Consider the following 22325-nt stretch of genomic DNA (forward strand, 5'->3'; position numbering starts at 1 on the left):
CTCCTTATTAAATGGTATAACTCTTATCATACCACCAGTCCCATAATGTCTCCTTATTAAATGGTATAACTCTTATCATAACACCAGTCCCATAATGTCTCCTTATTAAATGGTATAACTCTTATCATAACACCAGTCCCGTAATGTCTCCTTATTAAATAATATAACTTTTATCATAACACCAGTCCCGTAATGTCTCCTTATTAAATGGTATAACTCTTATCATACCACCAGTCCCATAATGTCTCCTTATTAAATGGTATAACTCTTATCATAACACCAGTCCCGTAATGTCTCCTTATTAAATGGTATTTCTGGCCAGAGGGTAGTGATAATAGATTGTAGAAGCAGACATTCTGACTGAAGGCTCATCTTGAAGATTGAATCTTCTCCTGACGGTGATACGTCACTTAGCAAAAGCAGAGGGACAGACTCTTTGTTCTAGGTTGTCTCCCAAATGGAACCCTTGTTGCCTCTATTGTGTATCTCTGGCCAGAAGTAGGGCACTACAAGGTAAGGAGCAGTTCAGACTCAGTGTGAAATCTCTGCTGTATATTTAACAGGAACAGGAAATAAAGATGGGTTGTAAGAAGGTGTTACTTATTCAATTAAACAAGGAGAAAGGAGAAATCCTCTTGGCCCACCCCACCACACGGCTGGTAGCGGGACATCAACACTAGAGGGCGCTGGAGTATTTCACTGGATGAAAGTGAGCCAGGATCAATACGTTAAATAACCAGGGATAGTCTGACCTACGACATAAAACTCAGGATCAATGCCAACTGAATGTAGGATGGTGAAACCCATTAAAAAAGGCTTAGGTGAACCACATGCGTTTGCTTTAGGGCATATAAACTGAACAAAACATATAAACGAAAAATGATCCCATGTTTCATGAGCTGAATTAAAACATCCCAGAATTCTTCCATTCTTCCGCACAAAAATATTATTTCTCAAAATAATTTGTGGACAGATTTGTTTGCATCCCTGTTAGTGACTATTTCTCCTTCGCCAAGATAATCCATCAACCTGACAGGTGTGGCATATCAATAAGTCGATTAAACAGCATGGTCATTACACAGGTGCACCTTGTGCTGGGGGACAATAAAAGGCCACTCTATGAAAATGTGCAGTTTTGTCACACAACACAATGCCACAGATGTCTCAAGTTGAGGGAACGTGCAACTGGCATGCCGACTACAGGAATGTCCGCCAGAGCTGTTCCTAGAGAGTTGAATGTTCATTTCTCTACCATAAGCCGCCTCCAACATCATTTTAGAGAATTTGTCAGTACATCCAACCAGCCACACAACCGCAGACCACGTGTAACCACGCCAGTCCAGGACCTCCACATCCAGCTTCTTCCCCTGCGGGATCGTCTGACACCAACCACCCGGACAGCTGATGAAACTAAGGAGTATTTCTGTCTGTAATAAAGCCCTTTTGTGGGGGAAAAAACGAATTCTGATTGGCTGGGCCTGACTCCCCAGTGGGTGGGCCTATGCCCTCCTAGGCTGTGCCCCTGCCCACACATGTGAAATCCATAGATTGGGACCTAATGAATTCATTTAAATTGACTGATTTCCTTTAAATAAACTGTAACTCTGTAAAATCATTGAAATTGTTGCATGTTTGTGTTTATATATATTTTTGTTGTTCAGTGTACATGACATTTACTTTCCCACTGGATGAGTCAACAACGCTTGTTCTTGTAAAGGTTTCTCTCCTCCTCTTCGTCTGAAGAGGAGGAGTAGGGATCAGACCAAAATGCAGCGTAGGTTGAATCCATAATGATTTATTATAACAAGACGAAACACGATGAACACTTGAATAAACTCAAAACAACAAAACGACGTAGACAGACCTGAACATGTGAACTTACATAAACACGAAGAACGCACGAACAGGAACAGACTACATACACGAACGAAAACGAAACAGTCCCGTGTGGTGCGACATACACAGACACGGAAGACAATCACCCACAAACAAACAGTGAGAACAGCCTACCTTAATATGGTTCTCAATCAGAGGAAACGTCAAACACCTGCCTCTAATTGAGAACCATATCAGGCAACACATTTAACCAAACATAGAAACACATAACATAGAATGCCCACCCCAACTCACGCCCTGACCAACTAAACACATACAAAAACAATGGAAAACAGGTCAGGAACGTGACAGTTCTGTCAACGCTCTCCTCCTCGTTGGTTTGTGATCCCACTCCGGGACTGAACCTGAAACCCGCTGTGTTGTTTTGAACAGGTCTATCAGTCATGGACCGGGTTTCAGCTGAGCGGTGATGAATGACCACGGAGAGAATTCATTCCAAACCCAAACCAGTTATAACAGTCATATGAGTCGTTATAACAGCTTTAACAAACAGCTATTTTGGGACGTGCATAGACATGCCATTGCTAATCCACGTTGTTGTGACCCAGGTCTTACATTCAGCTGTCCCTGCCATTACCACCTCTCTGTCTGGGTTCAAAATGGAACCCTATTCCCTATGAGCTCTGGTCTAAAGTAGTGCACTATGTAGGGAATAGGGTGCCATTTGAGATGCAGACCATGTCTGTGTGTGTTTACATGGCTGTCAAGGTAACACTACCCAGGTCCCTGTGTCGAGGCCAGCCAGCACCTCGCAAACAGCCTCCTCTCCTGTAACTGTCCCAGTACCTGGCCACAGCCTCCTCTCCTGTAACTGTCCCAGCACCTGGACACAGACTCCTCTCCTGTAACTGTCCCAGTACCTGACCACAGACTCCTCTCCTGTACCTGTCCCAGTACCTGACCACAGACTCCTCTCCCGTACCTGTCCCAGTACCTGGCCACAGACACCTCTCCTGTAACTGTCCCAGCACCTGGACACAGACTCCTCTCCTGTAACTGTCCCAGTACCTGACCACAGACTCCTCTCCTGTACCTGTCCCAGTACCTGACCACAGACTCCTCTCCCGTACCTGTCCCAGTACCTGGCCACAGACACCTCTCCTGTAACTGTCCCAGCACCTGGCCACAGACTCCTCTCCTGTAACTGTCCCAGTACCTGGCCACAGACTCCTCTCCTGTAACTGTCCCAGCACCTGGCCACAGACTCCTCTCCTGTAACTGTCCCAGTACCTGGCCACAGACTCCTCTCCTGTAACTGTCCCAGTACCTGGCCACAGACTCCTCTCCTCTCCTGTTACTGTCCCATAACCTGACCACAGACTCCTCTCCTGTAACTGTCCCAGCACCTGGCCACAGACTCCTCTCCTGTAACTGTCCCAGTACCTGGCCACAGCCTCCTCTCCTGTAACTGTCCCAGCACCTGGCCACAGCCTCCTCTCCTGTACCTGTCCCAACACCTGGCCACAGACTCCTCTCCTGTAACTGTCCCAGTACCTGGCCACAGACTCCTCTCCAGTAACTGTCCCAGCACCTGGCCACAGACTCCTATCCTGTAACTGTCCCAGTACCTGGCCACAGCCTCCTCTCCTGTAACTGTCCCAGCACCTGGCCAGATCATCTCTGTTTATCACTGATGTAAACATACAGGAGCATGGGTTGTGTACGGCAGACAGGAGGAGGAGAAGGAGAGAGAGAAAGAGAGAGAGAAAGAGAGGGAGAGAGAGAGAGAGAGAAGGGCAGTCACATGCGAGGCTGCTGGGGTGTTGCTAAAGAGTGGGGTCTATTTTTACACAGGAATGTACACAGAGCCGGAGACCTCATGGAAAGAGACCATAACAACAAACACAGAACAGTTTCTCTACAAACAACCCCTCCTTCACTTATAGAGAACCACCAGCAGGAGAAAGAGCGAGAGAGAGGGAGAGAGAGAGAGAGAGAGAGAGACAGAGACAGAGAGAGAGAGAGAAAGAGAGATAGAGAGACAGAGTGAAAGAGAGAGAGAGAGAGGGGGGGGGGGAGGGAGAGAGAGAGAGAGAGGGGGGGGGGGGGGGAGAGAGACAGAGTGAAAGAGAGAGAGAGAGAGAGAGACAGAGACAGGGAGAGATGTCTGGGTGAATGTCGCTGATAGCAGAGCAGAGTGGAAGGATATCCTCCTCAGACGCATTAGAAGACTGCGACAAGGTAAGGAAGGTGTGTTGTACTGAGGTGTAGAGGTTGACCTGATGAATGCCGCTGACTGTAACATGGATGATGATCAACATCGGTTTGTTTTACCCATAAATCAGATGCAATAACAACCAGAGTTATTCTAACATTCTGTTGACTGAGAATGATCAACAAACTTCTGATCAATCATCCTACTAGCTGCTGACTGATCAATCATCCTACTAGCTGCTGACTGATCAATCATCCTACTAGCTGCTGATAGATCAATCATCCTACTAGCTGCTGACTGATCAATCATCATACTAGCTGCTGATAGATCAATCATCCTACTAGCTGCTGACTGATCAATCATCCTAATAGCTGCTGACTGATCAATCATCCGACTAGCTGCTGATAGATCAATCATCCTACTAGCTGCTGACTGATCAATCATCCTACTAGCTGCTGATAGATCAATCATCCTACTAGCTGCTGACTGATCAATCATCCTACTAGCTGCTGACTGATCAATCATCCGACTAGCTGCTGATAGATCAATCATCCTTCTAGCTGCTGACTGATCAATCATCCTACTAGCTGCTGACTGATCAATCATCCTACTAGCTGCTGACTGATCAATCATCCTACCAGCTGCTGATTGATCAATCATCCTACTAGCTGCTGACTGATCAATCATCCTACTAGCTGCTGACTGATCAATCATCCTACTAGCTGCTGACTGGTCAATCATCCTACTAGCTGCTGACTGATCAATCATCCTACCAGCTGCTGATTGATCAATCATCCTACTAGCTGCTGACTGATCAATCATCCTACTAGCTGCTGACTGATCAATCATCCTACTAGCTGCTGACTGGTCAATCATCCTACTAGCTGCTGACTGATCAATCATCCTACCAGCTGCTGATTGATCAATCATCCTACTAGCTGCTGACTGATCAATCATCCTACTAGCTGCTGACTGATCAATCATCCTACTAGCTGCTGACTGATCAATCATCCGACTAGCTGCTGATAGATCAATCATCCTACTAGCTGCTGACTGATCAATCATCCTACTAGCTGCTGACTGATCAATCATCCTACTAGCTGCTGACTGATCAATCATCCTACTAGCTGCTGACTGATCAATCATCCTACTAGCTGCTGACTGATCAATCATCCTACTAGCTGCTGACTGGTCAATCATCCTACTAGCTGCTGACTGATCAATCATCCTACCAGCTGCTGATTGATCAATCATCCTACTAGCTGCTGACTGATCAATCATCCTACTAGCTGCTGACTGATCAATCATCCTACTAGCTGCTGACTGGTCAATCATCCTACTAGCTGTTGACTGATCAATCATCCTACCAGCTGCTGATTGATCAATCATCCTACTAGCTGCTGACTGATCAATCATCCTACTAGCTGCTGACTGATCAATCATCCTACTAGCTGCTGACTGATCAATCATCTGACTAGCTGCTGACTGATCAATCATCCTACTAGCTGCTGACTGATCAATCATCCTACTAGCTGCTGACTGATCAATCATCCTACTAGCTGCTGACTGATCAATCATCCTACTAGCTGCTGACTGATCAATCATCCTACTAGCTGCTGACTGATCAATCATCCTACTAGCTGCTGACTGATCAATCATCCTACTAGCTGCTGACTGATCAATCATCCTACTAGCTGCTGACTGATCAATCATCCTACTAGCTGCTGACTGATCAATCATCCTACTAGCTGCTGACTGGTCAATCATCCTACTAGCTGCTGACTGATCAATCATCCTACCAGCTGCTGATTGATCAATCATCCTACTAGCTGCTGACTGATCAATCATCCTACTAGCTGCTGACTGATCAATCATCCTACTAGCTGCTGACTGGTCAATCATCCTACTAGCTGTTGACTGATCAATCATCCTACCAGCTGCTGATTGATCAATCATCCTACTAGCTGCTGACTGATCAATCATCCTACTAGCTGCTGACTGATCAATCATCCTACTAGCTGCTGACTGATCAATCATCCGACTAGCTGCTGACTGATCAATCATCCTACTAGCTGCTGACTGATCAATCATCCTACTAGCTGCTGACTGATCAATCATCCTACTAGCTGCTGACTGATCAATCATCCTACTAGCTGCTGACTGATCAATCATCCTACTAGCTGCTGACTGATCAATCATCCTACTAGTTGCTGATAGTTGCATACTATATACCATAATATATACCATAATATATACCATACTATATACCATAATATATACCATACTACATACCATACTATATACCATAATATATACCATACTATATACCATACTATATACCATAATATATACCATACTATATACCATAATATATACCATACTATATACCATAATATATACCATACTATATACCATAATATATACCATAATATATACCATACGATATACCATAATATATACCATAATATATACCATACTATATACCATAATATATACCATAATATATACCATACTATATACCATAATATATACCATAACATATACCATAATATACACCATAATATACACCATAATATACACCATAATATATACCATACTATATACCATAATATATACCATACTATATACCATAATATATACCATAATATATACCATACTATATACCATAATATATACCATAATATATACCATACTATATACCATAATATATACCATAATAAATACCATACTATATACCATACTATATACCATAATATATACCATCATATATACCATAATATATACCATACTATATACCATAATATATACCATACTATATACCATACTATATATACCATAATATATACCATACTATATACCATACTATATACCATACTATATACCATACTATATACCATAATATATACCTTAATATACACCATAATATATACCATAATATATACCATAATACACTGCTCAAAAAAATAAAGGGAACACTTAAACAACACAATGTAACTCCAAGTCAATCACACTTCTGTGAAATCAAACTGTCCACTTAGGAAGCAACACTGATTGACAATAAATTTCACATGCTGTTGTGCAAATGGAATAGACAACAGGTGGAAATTATAGGCAATTAGCAAGACACCCCCAATAAAGGAGTGGTTCTGCAGGTGGTGACCACAGACCACTTCTCAGTTCCTATGCTTCCTGGCTGATGTTTTGGTCACTTTTGAATGCTGGCGGTGCTTTCACTCTAGTGGTAGCATGAGACGGAGTCTACAACCCACACAAGTGGCTCAGGTAGTGCAGCTCATCCAGGATGGCACATCAATGCGAGCTGTGGCAAGAAGGTTTGCTGTGTCTGTCAGCGTAGTGTCCAGAGCATGGAGGCGCTACCAGGAGACAGGCCAGTACATCAGGAGACGTGGAGGAGGCCGTAGGAGGGCAACAACCCAGCAGCAGGACCGCTACCTCCGCCTTTGTGCAAGGAGGAGCACTGCCAGAGCCCTGCAAAATGACCTCCAGCAGGCCACAAATGTGCATGTGTCTGCTCAAACGGTCAGAAACAGACTCCATGAGGGTGGTATGAGGGCCCGACGTCCACAGGTGGGGGTTGTGCTTACAGCCCAACACCGTCCAGGGCGTTTGGCATTTGCCAGAGAACACCAAGATTGGCAAATTCGCCACTGGCGCCCTGTGCTCTTCACAGATGAAAGCAGGTTCACACTGAGCACGTGACAGACGTGACAGAGTCTGGAGACGCCGTGGAGAACGTTCTGCTGCCTGCAACATCCTCCAGCATGACCGGTTTGGCGGTGGGTCAGTCATGGTGTGGGGTGGCATTTCTTTGGGGGGCCGCACAGCCCTCCATGTGCTCGCCAGAGGTAGCCTGACTGCCATTAGGTACCGAGATGAGATCCTCAGACCCCTTGTGAGACCATATGCTGGTGCGGTTGGCCCTGGGTTCCTCCTAATGCAAAACAATGCTAGACCTCATGTGGCTGGAGTGTGTCAGCAGTTCCTGCAAGAGGAAGGCATTGATGCTATGGACTGGCCCGCCCGTTCCCCAGACCTGAATCCAATTGAGCACATCTGGGACATCATGTCTCGCTCCATCCACCAACGTCACGTTGCACCACAGACTGTCCAGGAGTTGGCGGATGCTTTAGTCCAGGTCTGGGAGGTGATCCCTCAGGAGACCATCCGCCACCTCATCAGGAGCATGCCCAGGCGTTGTAGGGAGGTCATACAGGCACGTGGAGGCCACACACACTACTGAGCCTCATTTTGACTTGTTTTATGGACATTACATCAAAGTTGGATCAGCCTGTAGTGTGGTTTTCCACTTTAATTTTGATTGTGACTCCAAATCCAGACCTCCATGGGTTGATAAATTTAATTTCCATTGATCATTTTTGTGTGATTTTGTTGTCAGGACATTCAACTATGTAAAGAAAAAAGTATTTAATAAGAATATTTCATTCATTCAGATCTAGGATGTGTTATTTTAGTGTTCCCTTTATTTTTTTGAGCAGTGTATATACCTTAATATACACCATACTATACACCATAATATATAACATAATATATACCATAATATATACCTTAATATACACGATACTATATACCATAATATACACCATAATATACATAATTATATACACCATAATATACACCATAATATACACCATAATATATACCATAATATATACCATAATATATACCATTATATACAGTGCATTCGGAAAGTATTCAGACCCCCAGACTTTTTCCACATGTTGCTATGGTACAGCCTTATTCTAAAATGGATTAAATAAATAAAAATCCTCATACATCTATACACAATACTCCATAATGACAAAGTGAAAACAGGTTTATAGACATTTTTGCAAATGTATTAAAAATTAAAACCAGAAATACCTTATTTACCTTAATATTCAGACCCTTTGCTATGAGACTTGAAATTGAGCTCAGGTGCATCCTGTTTCCATTGATCATCCTTGAGATGTTTCTACAACTTGATTGGAGTCCACCTGTGGTAAATTCAATTGATTGTACATGATTTGGAAAGGCACACACCTGTCTTTTTAAGGTTCCACAGTTGACAGTGCATGTCAGAGCAAAAACCAAGCCATGAGGTCGAAGGAATTGTCCGTAGAGCTCCGAGACAGGATTGTGTCGAGGCACAGATCTAGGTAAGGGTACCAAAAAATGTCTGCAGCATTCAAGGTCCCTACGAACACAGTGGCCTCCATCATTCTTAAATGAATACGTTTGGAACCATCGAGACTCTTCCTAGAGCCGCCCGGCCAAACTGAGCAATCGGGGGGAAAGGGTCTTGGTCAGGGAGGTGACAAAGAACCCGATGGTCACTCTGACAGAGCTCCAGAGTTCCTCTGTGAAGATGTGAGAACCATCCAGAAGGATAACCATCTCTACAGCACTTCACCAATCAGGCCTTTATGGTAGAGTGGCCAGACGGAAGCCACTCCTCAGTAAAAGGCAGACGACAGCCCGCTTGGAGTTTTCCAAAAGGCACCTAAAGGACTGTCAGACCTTGAGAAACAAGATTCTCTGGTCTGATGAAACTTATCTCTGGTCTCTTTGGCCTGAATGCCAAGCGTCACGTTTGGAGGAAACCTGCCACCATCTCTACGGTGAAGCATGGTGGTGGCAGCATCATGCTGTGGGGATGTTTTTCAGCAGCAGGGACTGGGAGACTAGTCAGGATTGAGGGAATGATAAACAGAGCAAAGTACAGAGAGATCCTTGATGAAAACCTGCTCCAAAGCGCTCAGGACCTCAGACTGGGGCGAAGGGTCACCTCCCAACAGGACAATGACTCTAAGCGCACAGCCAAGACAACGCAGAAGTGGCTTCGGGACAAGTCTCTGAATGTCCTTGAGTGGCCCAGCCAGAGCCCAGACTTGAACCCGATCAAACATCTCTGGAGAGACCTGAAAATAGCTGTGACAGAAAATAACTACAGACCATATAACTATAGACTATACCTACAGACTATATAACTATAGACTACATAACTATAGACTGTGACTACAGACTATGACTACAGACTTAACCTACAGACTATATGACTATAGACGATATAACTACAGACTATAACTACAGACTATGACTATAGACGATATAACTACAGACTATATGACTATACACTATGACTATAGACTATATAACTACAGACTATATAACTACAGACTATGACTATAGACTATATAACTACAGACTATATAACTACAGACTATATGACTACATACTATGACTACAGACTATGACTACAGACTATGACTACAGACTATGTGACTACAGACTATATAACTATAGACTATATAACTATAGACTATATAACGACATACTATATGACTACTGACTATATGACTACAGACTATAACTACGGACTATGACTACAGACTATGACTACAGACTATGTGACTACAGACTATATGACTACAGACTATATGACTACAGACTATATGATTACAGACTATATAACTATAGACTATATAACTACATACTATATGACTACAGACTATATGACTACAGACTATATGACTACAGACTATGACTACAGACTATGACTACAGACTATGTGACTAAAGACTGTGACTATAGACTATATGACTACAGACTATATAACTACAGACTATATAACTATAGACTATATAACTACAGACTATATAACTACAGACTATGTGACTACAGACTATGTGACTACAGACTATATGACTACAGACTATATAACTACAGACTATATAACTATAGACTATATAACTATAGACTATATGACTACAGACTATATGACTACAGACTATATGACTACAGACTATATAACTATAGACTATATGACTACAGACTATATAACTACAGACTATATAACTATAGACTATATAACTACAGACTATATAACTATAGACTATATAACTACAGACTATATAACTATAGACTATATAACTATAGACTATATGACTACAGACTATATAACTACAGACTGTGACTACAGACTATATAACTATAGACTATATAACTACAGACTGTGACTACAGACTATATAACTATAGACTATATAACTACAGACTATATAACTATAGACTATATAACTACAGACTATATAACTATAGACTATATGACTACAGACTATATAACTATAGACTATATAACTACAGACTGTGACTACAGACTATATAACTATAGACTATATAACTACAGACTATATAACTATAGACTATATGACTACAGATTATATAACTACAGACTATATAACTACAGACTATATAACTACAGACTATATAACTACAGACTATATAACTATAGACTATATAACAATAGACTATAGAACTACAGACTATATAACTATAGACTATAACTACAGACTATATAACTATAGACTATAACTACAGACTATATGACTACAGACTGACTACAGACTATGACTACAGACTATATAACTACAGACTATATAACTATAGACTATATAACTATAGACTATATAACTACAGACTGACTACAGACTATATAACTACAGACTGTATAACTACAGACTGTATAACTACAGACTATATAACTATAGACTATATAACTATAGACTATATAACTACAGACTATATGACTACATACTATGACTACAGACTATAACTACAGACTATATAACTATAGACTATATAACTACAGACTATATAACTACAGACTATATAACTACAGACTATATAACTATAGACTATAACTACAGACTATATAACTATAGACTATAACTACAGACTATATGACTACAGACTGACTACAGACTATATAACTACAGACTATATAACTATAGACTATATAACTACAGACTATATGACTACAGACTATATAACTACAGACTATATAACTATAGACTATATAACTATAGACTATATAACTATAGACTATATAACTATAGACTATATAACTACAGACTATATAACTACATACTATATAACTATAGACTATATAACTAGAGACTATGTGACTACAGACTATATAACTATAGACTAAATAACTATATACTATATAACTATAGACTATATAACTATAGACTATAACTACAGACTATAGAACTACAGACTATATAACTATAGACTATATAACTATAGACTATATAACTACAGACTATATAACTACAGACTATATAACTAGAGACTATGTGACTACAGACGATATAACTACAGACTATATAACTACAGACTATATAACTATATACTATATAACTATATACTATATAACTATAGACTATATAACTATAGACTATAACTACAGACTATAGAACTACAGACTATATAACTATAGACTATATAACTATTGACTATATAACTACAGACTATATAACTATAGACTATAACTACAGACTATATAACTACAGACTATATAACTACAGACTATATAACTACAGACTATATGACTACAGACTATATAACTATAGACTATATAACTACAGACTATATGACTACAGACTATATAACTATAGACTATATAACTACAGACTATATAACTACAGACTATATAACTATAGACTATATAACTATAGACTATATAACTATAGACTATATAACTACAGACTGTATAACTATAGACTATATAACTATAGACTATATAACTACATACTATATGACTACAGACTATATGACTACATACTATGACTACAGACTATAACTACAGACTATATGACTATAGACTATATAACTACAGACTATGTGACTACAGACTATATAACTACAGACTATATAACTATAGACTATATAACTATAGACTATATAACTACAGACTATGTGACTACAGACTATATAACTATAGACTATATAACTACAGACTATATAACTATAGACTATATAACTACAGACTATATAACTATAGACTATATAACTATAGACTATATAACTACAGACTATGTGACTACAGACTATATAACTATAGACTATATAACTATAGACTATATAACTACAGACTATATAACTATAGACTATATAACTATAGACTATATGACTACAGACTATATAACTACAAACTGTGACTACAGACTATATAACTATAGACTATATAACTATAGACTATATAACTATAGACTATATAACTACAGACTATATAACTACATACTATATAACTACAGACTATATAACTATAGACTATATAACTAGAGACTATGTGACTACAGACTATATAACTACAGACTATATAACTATATACTATATAACTATAGACTATATAACTATAGACTATAACTACAGACTATAGAACTACAGACTATATAACTATAGACTATATAACTATAGACTATATAACTACAGACTATATAACTATAGACTATAACTACAGACTATATAACTATAGACTATGTGACTACAGACTATATAACTACAGACTATGTGACTACAGACTATATAACTATAGACTATAACTACAGACTATATAACTATAGACTATGTGACTACAGACTATATAACTACAGACTATATGACTACAGACTATATAACTATAGACTATATAACTATAGACTATATAAATACAGACTATATGACTACAGACTATATAATTATAGAATATATAACTATAGACTATATAACTACAGACTATATAACTATAGACTATATAACTATAGACTATATAACTATAGACTATATAAATATAGACTATATAACTACATACTATATGACTACAGACTATATGACTACATACTATGACTACAGACTATAACTACAGACTATATGACTATAGACTATATAACTACAGACTATGTGACTACAGACTATATAACTACAGACTATATAACTATAGACTATATAACTATAGACTATATAACTACAGACTATGTGACTACAGACTATATAACTATAGACTATATAACTACAGACTATATAACTATAGACTATATAACTATAGACTATATAACTACAGACTATATAACTATAGACTATATAACTATAGACTATATAACTACAGACTATATAACTATAGACTATATAACTATAGACTATATAACTACAGACTATATAACTATAGACTATGTGACTACAGACTATATAACTATAGACTATATAACTATAGACTATATAACTATAGACTATATAACTATAGACTATATAACTACAGACTGTGACTATAGACTATATAACTATAGACTATATAACTATAGACTATATAACTACAGACTGTGACTATAGACTATATAACTATAGACTATATAACTATAGACTATATAACTATAGACTATATAACTACAGACTGTGACTATAGACTATATAACTATAGACTATATGACTACAGACTATATAACTATAGACTATATAACTATGGACTATATAACTACAGACTATATAACTATAGACTATATAACTACAGACTATATAACTATAGACTATATAACTACAGACTGTGACTATAGACTATATAACTATAGACTGTATAACTATAGACTATATAACTATAGACTATATAACTACAGACTATATAACTACAGACTATATAACTACAGACTATATAACTATAGACTATATAACTACAGACTATATAACTATAGACTATATAACTACAGACTATATAACTATGGACTATATAACTATAGACTATATAACTATAGACTATTACTACTACTACTACTGTCTTGATCCGTGAGACTAAATCGGGATGATGTCTGACTCCAGGGTATTCAGACAATCCAAACCGAGTGTTGATAATAGCTCTAGTGAATGTGTTGTGTCCCAATGCTGGTACAGTCAAGGACCTGGTGTTTGGCCTAGTCCGAGACCCCAGCTGTGTTATGACAGGACTACTATAATAAGGACCTGGTGTTTGGCCTAGTCCTAGACCCCCAGCTGTGTTATGACAGGACTACTATAATAAGGACCTGGTGTTTGGCCTAGTCCTAGACCCCCAGCTGTGTTATGACAGGACTACTATAATAAGGACCTGGTGTTTGGCCTAGTCCTAGACCCCCAGCTGTGTTATGACAGGACTACTATAATAAGGACCTGGTGTTTGGCCTAGTCCGAGACCCCCAGCTGTGTTATGACAGGACTACTATAATAAGGACCTGGTGTTTGGCCTAGTCCTAGACCCCCAGCTGTGTTATGACAGGACTACTATAATAAGGACGTGGTGTTTGGCCTAGTCCTAGACCCCCAGCTGTGTTATGACAGGACTACTATAATAAGGACCTGGTGTTTGGCCTAGTCCTAGACCCCCAGCTGTGTTATGACAGGACTACTATAATAAGGACCTGGTGTTTGGCCTAGTCCTAGACCCCCAGCTGTGTTATGACAGGACTACTATAATAAGGACGTGGTGTTTGGCCTAGTCCTAGACCCCCAGCTGTGTTATGACAGGACTACTATAATAAGGACGTGGTGTTTGGCCTAGTCCTAGACCCCCAGCTGTGTTATGACAGGACTACTATAATAAGGACCTGGTCCTTGGATTTGTCCTAGACCCCCAGCTGTGTTATGACAGGACTACTATAATAAGGACCTGGTGTTTGGCCTAGTCCTAGACCCCCAGCTGTGTTATGACAGGACTACTATAATAAGGACCTGGTGTTTGGCCTAGTCCTAGACCCCCAGCTGTGTTATGACAGGACTACTATAATAAGGACCTGGTGTTTGGCCTAGTCCGAGACCCCCAGCTGTGTTATGACAGGACTACTATAATAAGGACCTGGTGTTTGGCCTAGTCCTAGACCCCCAGCTGTGTTATGACAGGACTACTATAATAAGGACCTGGTGTTTGGCCTAGTCCTAGACCTCCAGCTGTGTTATGACAGGACTACTATAATAAGGACCTGGTCCTTGACCTAGTCCTAGACCCCCAGCTGTGTTATGACAGGACTACTATAATAAGGACCTGGTGTTTGGCCTAGTCCTAGACCCCCAGCTGTGTTATGACAGGACTACTATAATAAGGACCTGGTGTTTGGCCTAGTCCTAGACCTCCAGCTGTGTTATGACAGTACTACTATAATAAGGACCTGGTCCTTGACCTAGTCCTAGACCCCCAGCTGTGTTATGACAGGACTACTATAATAAGGACCTGGTGTTTGGCCTAGTCCTAGACCTCCAGCTGTGTTATGACAGGACTACTATAATAAGGACCTGGTGTTTGGCCTAGTCCTAGACCCCCAGCTGTGTTATGACAGGACTACTATAATAAGGACCTGGTGTTTGGCCTAGTCCTAGACCACCAGCTGTGTTATGACAGGACTACTATAATAAGGACCTGGTGTTTGACCTAGTCCGAGACCCCCAGCTGTGTTATGACAGGACTACTATAATAAGGACCTGGTGTTTGGCCTAGTCCTAGACCCCCAGCTGTGTTATGACAGGACTACTATAATAAGGACCTGGTGTTTGGCCTAGTCCTAGACCCCCAGCTGTGTTATGACAGGACTACTATAATAAGGACCTGGTGTTTGGCCTAGTCCTAGACCCCTAGCTGTGTTATGACAGGACTACTATAATAAGGACCTGGTGTTTGGCCTAGTCCTAGACCCCCAGCTGTGTTATGACAGGACTACTATAATAAGGACCTGGTGTTTGGCCTAGTCCTAGACCCCCAGCTGTGTTATGACAGGACTACTATAATAAGGACCTGGTGTTTGGCCTAGTCCTAGATCCCCAGCTGTGTTATGACAGGACTACTATAATAAGGACCTGGTGTTTGGCCTAGTCCGAGACCCCCAGCTGTGTTATGACAGGACTACTATAATAAGGACGTGGTGTTTGGCCTAGTCCTAGACCCCCAGCTGTGTTATTTTACATTTACATTTTAGTCATTTAGCAGACGCTCTTATCCAGAGCGACTTACAGTAGAGTGCATACATTTTATTACATTTTACATATTACATATTACATACTGAGACAAGGATATCCCTATAATATAATAATATGTGAATGTTGATCATGAGCCTCATGCTATCTGCATTGGGAGTTCTTTGTGCAGAAACCACATGCTACTGAAGGTACAATTTCTAAAAGCAATTTGAGGTATTTATGGTCGTGATGGAGTCACAGTCGGAGGTGAGAAACGCCTTGGATTCTGCAGGAAATATGTGTGTGTGATGGAGAAAACATTCAAATGTTAGACCAAGGCTTTCTGTTCATTCATGTCACTGTCTTGTCCAAACTATACACACTCATCTCTACAGAGAGAAAAAAACAAAAATAAAACCAAATCGAATCCATTTCCTCCCAAATCGAACCATGTCCTTTCTTTTCCAGAATGGACCGATCAAAGCCACAGGTGGAGGTGTTCCACTACAGGAACAAGGAACAGTCCTCCTCCCTCCTGCTGCAGCTGAACCGTCTGAGACAGGACAGGATCCTTACTGACGTGCTGCTCTGTTCAGATAACACAGAGATCCCCTGCCACCGTAACGTCCTGGCCTCTAGCAGTCCTTACTTCACAGCCATGTTCTGTCACCACTTCAGAGAGGCAAACCAGCACAAGGTGGATCTCAAGGTAGGCTTGTTTCACTTTTTTTAAATATTTGCCTTTTTAAAAGAAAAATAATGCTTATTTTTGATAAAATTGGACTAGTGTCCTGCCTCACTCTACAGAAACAGGAGAAGGCTTGCTTTTATGTAAAGTGCTGTGTGGTTTCTGCCTGTCAACGAAAGGCGCTGTGCAAATAAAATATAATCTTTCTAATTATTATTATTATTGATATTAATATTGTTGTTATTGTTATTGTTATTATTATTATTGTTGATATTAATATTGTTGTTATTATTATTATTATTATTGATATTAATATTGTTGTTATTGTTATTATTATTATTATTATTGTTGATATTAATATTGTTGTTATTATTATTATTATTATTGATATTAATATTGTTATTATTATTATTATTATTGTTATTATTCTCATTGTTATTATTGTTATTATTATTATTACTGTTATTGTTATTATTATTATTGATATTAATATTGTTATTATTATTAGTAGTATTATTGTTATTATTCTCATTGTTATTATTGTTATTATTATTGTTGTTGTTATTATTGAAGGGGATCACCTCCAGCATCCTGAGTGACATCGTGGACTACGTCTACACAGGGCTCATCACCATCACCATGGAGATAGTGCTGCCCCTTATGCAGGCTTCCTCCATGCTCCAGTACACCAGGCTGTTCGAGGCCTGCTCCTCTTTCCTGCAGGTGACCACAGATTAATTAGCTTCCTGGCTTAACACTCTGGCACACTCACATTGATGTTGAAACTTTAATAGGATTAAATAATGTGTGTTTTTGTCCCTGGTAAATACATTTACATTTTTACATGTCATATATTTCAGGAGCAGCTGAGCCCAGACAACTGTCTCAGTATGATCCGGCTGTCAGACATATTACACTGCAGCAGCCTGAAGGAAAAGGTCAGAAGAATTTATTTAGTTTTAAGTATGTAGTTGGTTCACTTGGCAGCCTAGGGGCCCTGGTATAGTTGGTTCACTTGGCACCCTAGAGGCCCTGGTATAGTTGGTTCACTTGGCAGCCTAGGGGCCCTGGTATAGTTAGTTCCCTTGGCAGCCTAGGGGCCCTGGTATTGTTGGTTCACTTGGCAGCCTAGGGGCCCTAGTATTATTGGTTCACTTGGCAGCCTAGGGGCCCTGGTATTGTTGGTTCACTTTGCAGCTTTGGGGCCCTGGTATTGTTGGTTCACTTGGCAGCCTAGGGGCCCTGGTATTGTTGGTTCACTTGGCAGCCTAGGGGCCCTGGTATTGTTGGTTCACTTGGCAGCCTAGGGGCCCTGGTATTGTTGGTTCACTTGGCAGCCTAGGGGCCCTTGTATTGTTTGTTCCCTTGGCAGCCTAGGGGCCCTGGTATTGTTGGTTCACTTGGCAGCCTAGGGGCCCTGGTATAGTTGGTTCACTTGTCAGCCTAGGGGCCCTGGTATAGTTGGTTCACTTGTCAGCCTAGGGGCCCTGGTGCAGTTAGTTCACTTGGCAGCCTCGGGGCCCTGGTCAAAAGTAGTGTACTAAAAGGAATTAGGGAAAAGGGTACTATTTCGCACTCAGCCCATGTGTATCGTCAATGGCATTCATTCATTCATTCATTCATTCATTCATTCATTCATTGATTCCTTCATTAATTAATTCATTAATTCCTTCATTCATTCATTCATTCCTTCATTGATTCCTTCATTGGTTCCAGGCCAGGGAGATGGCAGTCCAGAGCTTCTCTGACGTCTCTACCTCTGAGGACCTGTGTGAGCTCTCCTTACCTGAGCTGATGGGTTACCTGGAGGATGACTGGCTCTGTGCCGAGGAGGAGCAGGCAAGATAAGATAATACTTTATACGAATCCCTAGAAATAAACACCCCAATCAACAACAATAATGGACAGACGGCCAGACGGCCAGGCGGCCAGACGGACAGACGGCCAGACGGCCAGACGGCCACTAAAAGCAGCAGCGCATCATCAACAAAGTTAAAACTATCAATGGATGTTTAAGAACTAAGTGTTGAAATTAAAACAGCTTTTTTTTTTTTTTGTAAACCAGGTGTTCGAGACTTTACTGGCGTGGATCCACCACGACCCGTTCTCCCGGCGCGGCGCCATCTCCGACCTCTTCAGGAAGGTGCGTCTGCGTTACATCCATCCCACCTACCTGTTCCAGTTCATCGCCAGCGACCCCCTCGTCCAGTCCTCCACCCTGTGCACCGAGGTCATCGAGTCCGTCCGACGCCTCATGTTCTCCATCACTACCAAGTGTGGGTCGGACCTCAAGCCCCTGTGGGTGACGCCGCGGCGCTTCACCTGCCGGGAGACGCTGGTTCTAGTTGGCGGCCGCAAGAACAACGAGCAGACGTCTCGCGAAGCACTCCTGTTCGACGAGAGGACTCAGCGCTGGCAGTGGCTGGCCAAGCTGCCCTTACGACTCTATAAGGCCTCCTACGTCTGTATCCACAGTATCCTGTATGTTCTGGGAGGCCTCACCATGAACACCAAGCACAGAGTGGTTAGCACCACTGTCTATACGTTGTCTCTGAAGACTAACCAGTGGAGGACGACCGAGCCCATGATCCAGCCTCGCTTCGCCCACCAGTCTGTCTCCTACCTGCACTTTATCTTCGTCCTGGGTGGCCTGGGGCCGGAGAAGCAGGTGTGTGACACGGTGGAAAGGTACAATAGTATGTTCAACCAATGGGAGGCTATGGTTCCCATGCCGACGGCCGTGCTACACCCGGCGGTTGCCGCTAACGATCAAAGGATCTACATGTTTGGGGGAGAGGACGCGATGCAAAACCCTGTCAGAATGATACAGGTAGGCAGAATGTCCTTCTGTTGAGGTTGCTGTTCAGTGGGGAACTTGAGTCTTGAAGTCTTGGGTGTTGGGAAGTACTGAACACTTGAAGTCTTGGGTGTTGGGAAGTACTGAAGACTTGAAGTCTTGGGTGTTGGGAAGTACTGAAGACTTGAAGTCTGGGTGTTGGGAAGTACTGAAGACTTGAAGTCTTGGGTGTTGGGAAGTACTGAAGACTTGAAGTCTGGGTGTTGGGAAGTACTGAAGACTTGAAGTCTTGGGTGTTGGGAAGTACTGAAGACTTGAAGTCTTGGGTGTTGGGAAGTACTGAAGACTTGAAGTCTTGGGTGTTGGGAAGTACTGAAGACTTGAAGTCTTGGGTGTTGGGAAGTACTGAAGACTTGAAGTCTTGGGTGTTGGGAAGTACTGAAGACTTGAAGTCTTGGGTGTTGGGAAGTACTGAAGACTTGAAGTCTTGAGTGTTGGGAAGTACTGAAGACTTGAAGTATTGGGTGTTGGGAAGTACTGAAAACTTGAAGTATTGGGTGTTGGGAAGTACTGAAGACTTGAAGTCTTGGGTGTTTGGAAGTACTGAAGACTTGAAGTCTTGGGTGTTGGGAAGTACTGAAGACTTGAAGTCTTGGGTGTTGGGAAGTACTGAAGACTTGAAGTCTTGGGTGTTGGGAAGTACTGAAGACTTGAAGTCTGGGTGTTGGGAAGTACTGAAGACTTGAAGTATTGGGTGTTGGGAAGTACTGAAGACTTGAAGTCTTGGGTGTTGGCAAGTACTGAAGACTTGAAGTCTGGGTGTTGGGAAGTACTGAAGACTTGAAGTATTGGGTGTTGGGAAGTACTGAAGACTTGAAGTCTTGGGTGTTGGGAAGTACTGAAGACTTGAAGTCTTGGGTGTTGGGAAGTACTGAAGACTTGAAGTCTTGGATGTTGGGAAGTACTGAAGACTTGAAGTCTTGGGTGTTGGGAAGTACTGAAGACTTGAATTCTTGGATGTTGGGAAGTACTGAAGACTTGAAGTCTTGGGTGTTGGGAATTACTGAAGACTTGAAGTCTTGGAGTTTGCTGTCTGCTTTTTTTGGGGGGACAAATTTTGAGGGACAAAAACACTAAACTCTTCTAAACCCTATCCTTTTTCTCCAGGTGTATCACATTGGCAGGAATATGTGGTCTATGATGGAGACCAGGACAGTGAAGAACGTTTCTGCACCAGCAGCTGTCATCGATGACAAGATCTACATTATCGGAGGTAGGTGAAGGCTGGGTCTGTTGCTTTAGTCAGGGGGGGGGAAAGGACAATCTAATGTTTCAATTAAATACAACTTTATTTGGTCTACTTAGGACTTTGAGATCTTCGATATCTCTTCTGTCTTCTGTCAAGACAACTTTATCAGCAGCTCTTTGTCCTAACTGTCCCCCCTAATGTCCTTTTTTAACAGGCTACACCAGAAGAATGATAGCGTACGACACCAAAGCCAACCGCTTTATGAAGTGTGAGAACCTGAAGCAGAGGAGGATGCATCACGCCGTCACAGTGCTCGACGACAAACTGTACGTGACCGGAGGGCGCTTCATCAACGGACATGACGTCATAGAGGACTCCGACAGCTTCGAGTGCTACGACCCGAAGACTGACGCGTGGACGACTAAAGGGACGTTGCCGTACAAGCTGTTCGACCACGGTTCTCTGTCCCTGGTGTGTGTCTCCAACACATCGAAGCCTCCCTGAGTGTGTGTTGTGGGTGTGTGTGTGTCCCCTTCGGATGATACTCTGCCCCTACCGAGCAAAAAGACATTAACTGCTCATAGTGTGGAACTGAGAAAAAGGGCTTTTATTTACCTTGGTTTCACAGTAACTTTATGCAGTTACTGGTTAACGTTGACCCCCATTTTCTCCAATAACACAATACTATCGAGGCAGGATACTTGTCCACATGATTAAGAATGTATTTAATGCAGTAAAAAAATTATATTAACTCATTTTGGACCAAATAAGCAGTTCCTGCCTTTTTACTT

The 22325-nt window shown here is 41.1% G+C and overlaps 1 protein-coding gene across 1 annotated transcript; it reads left to right on the plus strand.

The window, feature by feature from the left end:
* Window positions 1-3984: 3984 nt before the first annotated feature.
* Window positions 3985-22091, plus strand: LOC120039966 (kelch-like protein 38). The gene is made up of 8 exons (XM_038985283.1): window positions 3985-4077; window positions 17269-17509; window positions 18062-18211; window positions 18349-18426; window positions 19205-19327; window positions 19554-20318; window positions 21453-21558; window positions 21749-22091. Exons 2-8 carry the CDS (start codon window positions 17270-17272, stop codon window positions 22036-22038), a joined length of 1752 nt encoding a protein of 583 aa, XP_038841211.1. The 5' UTR covers window positions 3985-4077; window position 17269; the 3' UTR covers window positions 22039-22091.
* The last annotated feature ends 234 nt before the right edge of the window (window positions 22092-22325 follow it).

The sequence above is a fragment of the Salvelinus namaycush genome, unplaced genomic scaffold (assembly GCF_016432855.1).
Source record: "Salvelinus namaycush isolate Seneca unplaced genomic scaffold, SaNama_1.0 Scaffold3141, whole genome shotgun sequence".
Taxonomy (NCBI): domain Eukaryota; kingdom Metazoa; phylum Chordata; class Actinopteri; order Salmoniformes; family Salmonidae; genus Salvelinus; species Salvelinus namaycush.

Bases quoted from the DNA above. Each gene is read 5' to 3' on its own strand.
- LOC120039966 (XM_038985283.1), top strand. From the start codon at position 17,270: ATGGACCGATCAAAGCCACAGGTGGAGGTGTTCCACTACAGGAACAAG. The intron at 17,510-18,061 runs GTAGGCTTGTTT...TTATTATTGAAG, and splicing joins AGCACAAGGTGGATCTCAAG to GGGATCACCTCCAGCATCCT. The intron at 21,559-21,748 runs GTAGGTGAAGGC...CTTTTTTAACAG, and splicing joins CAAGATCTACATTATCGGAG to GCTACACCAGAAGAATGATA.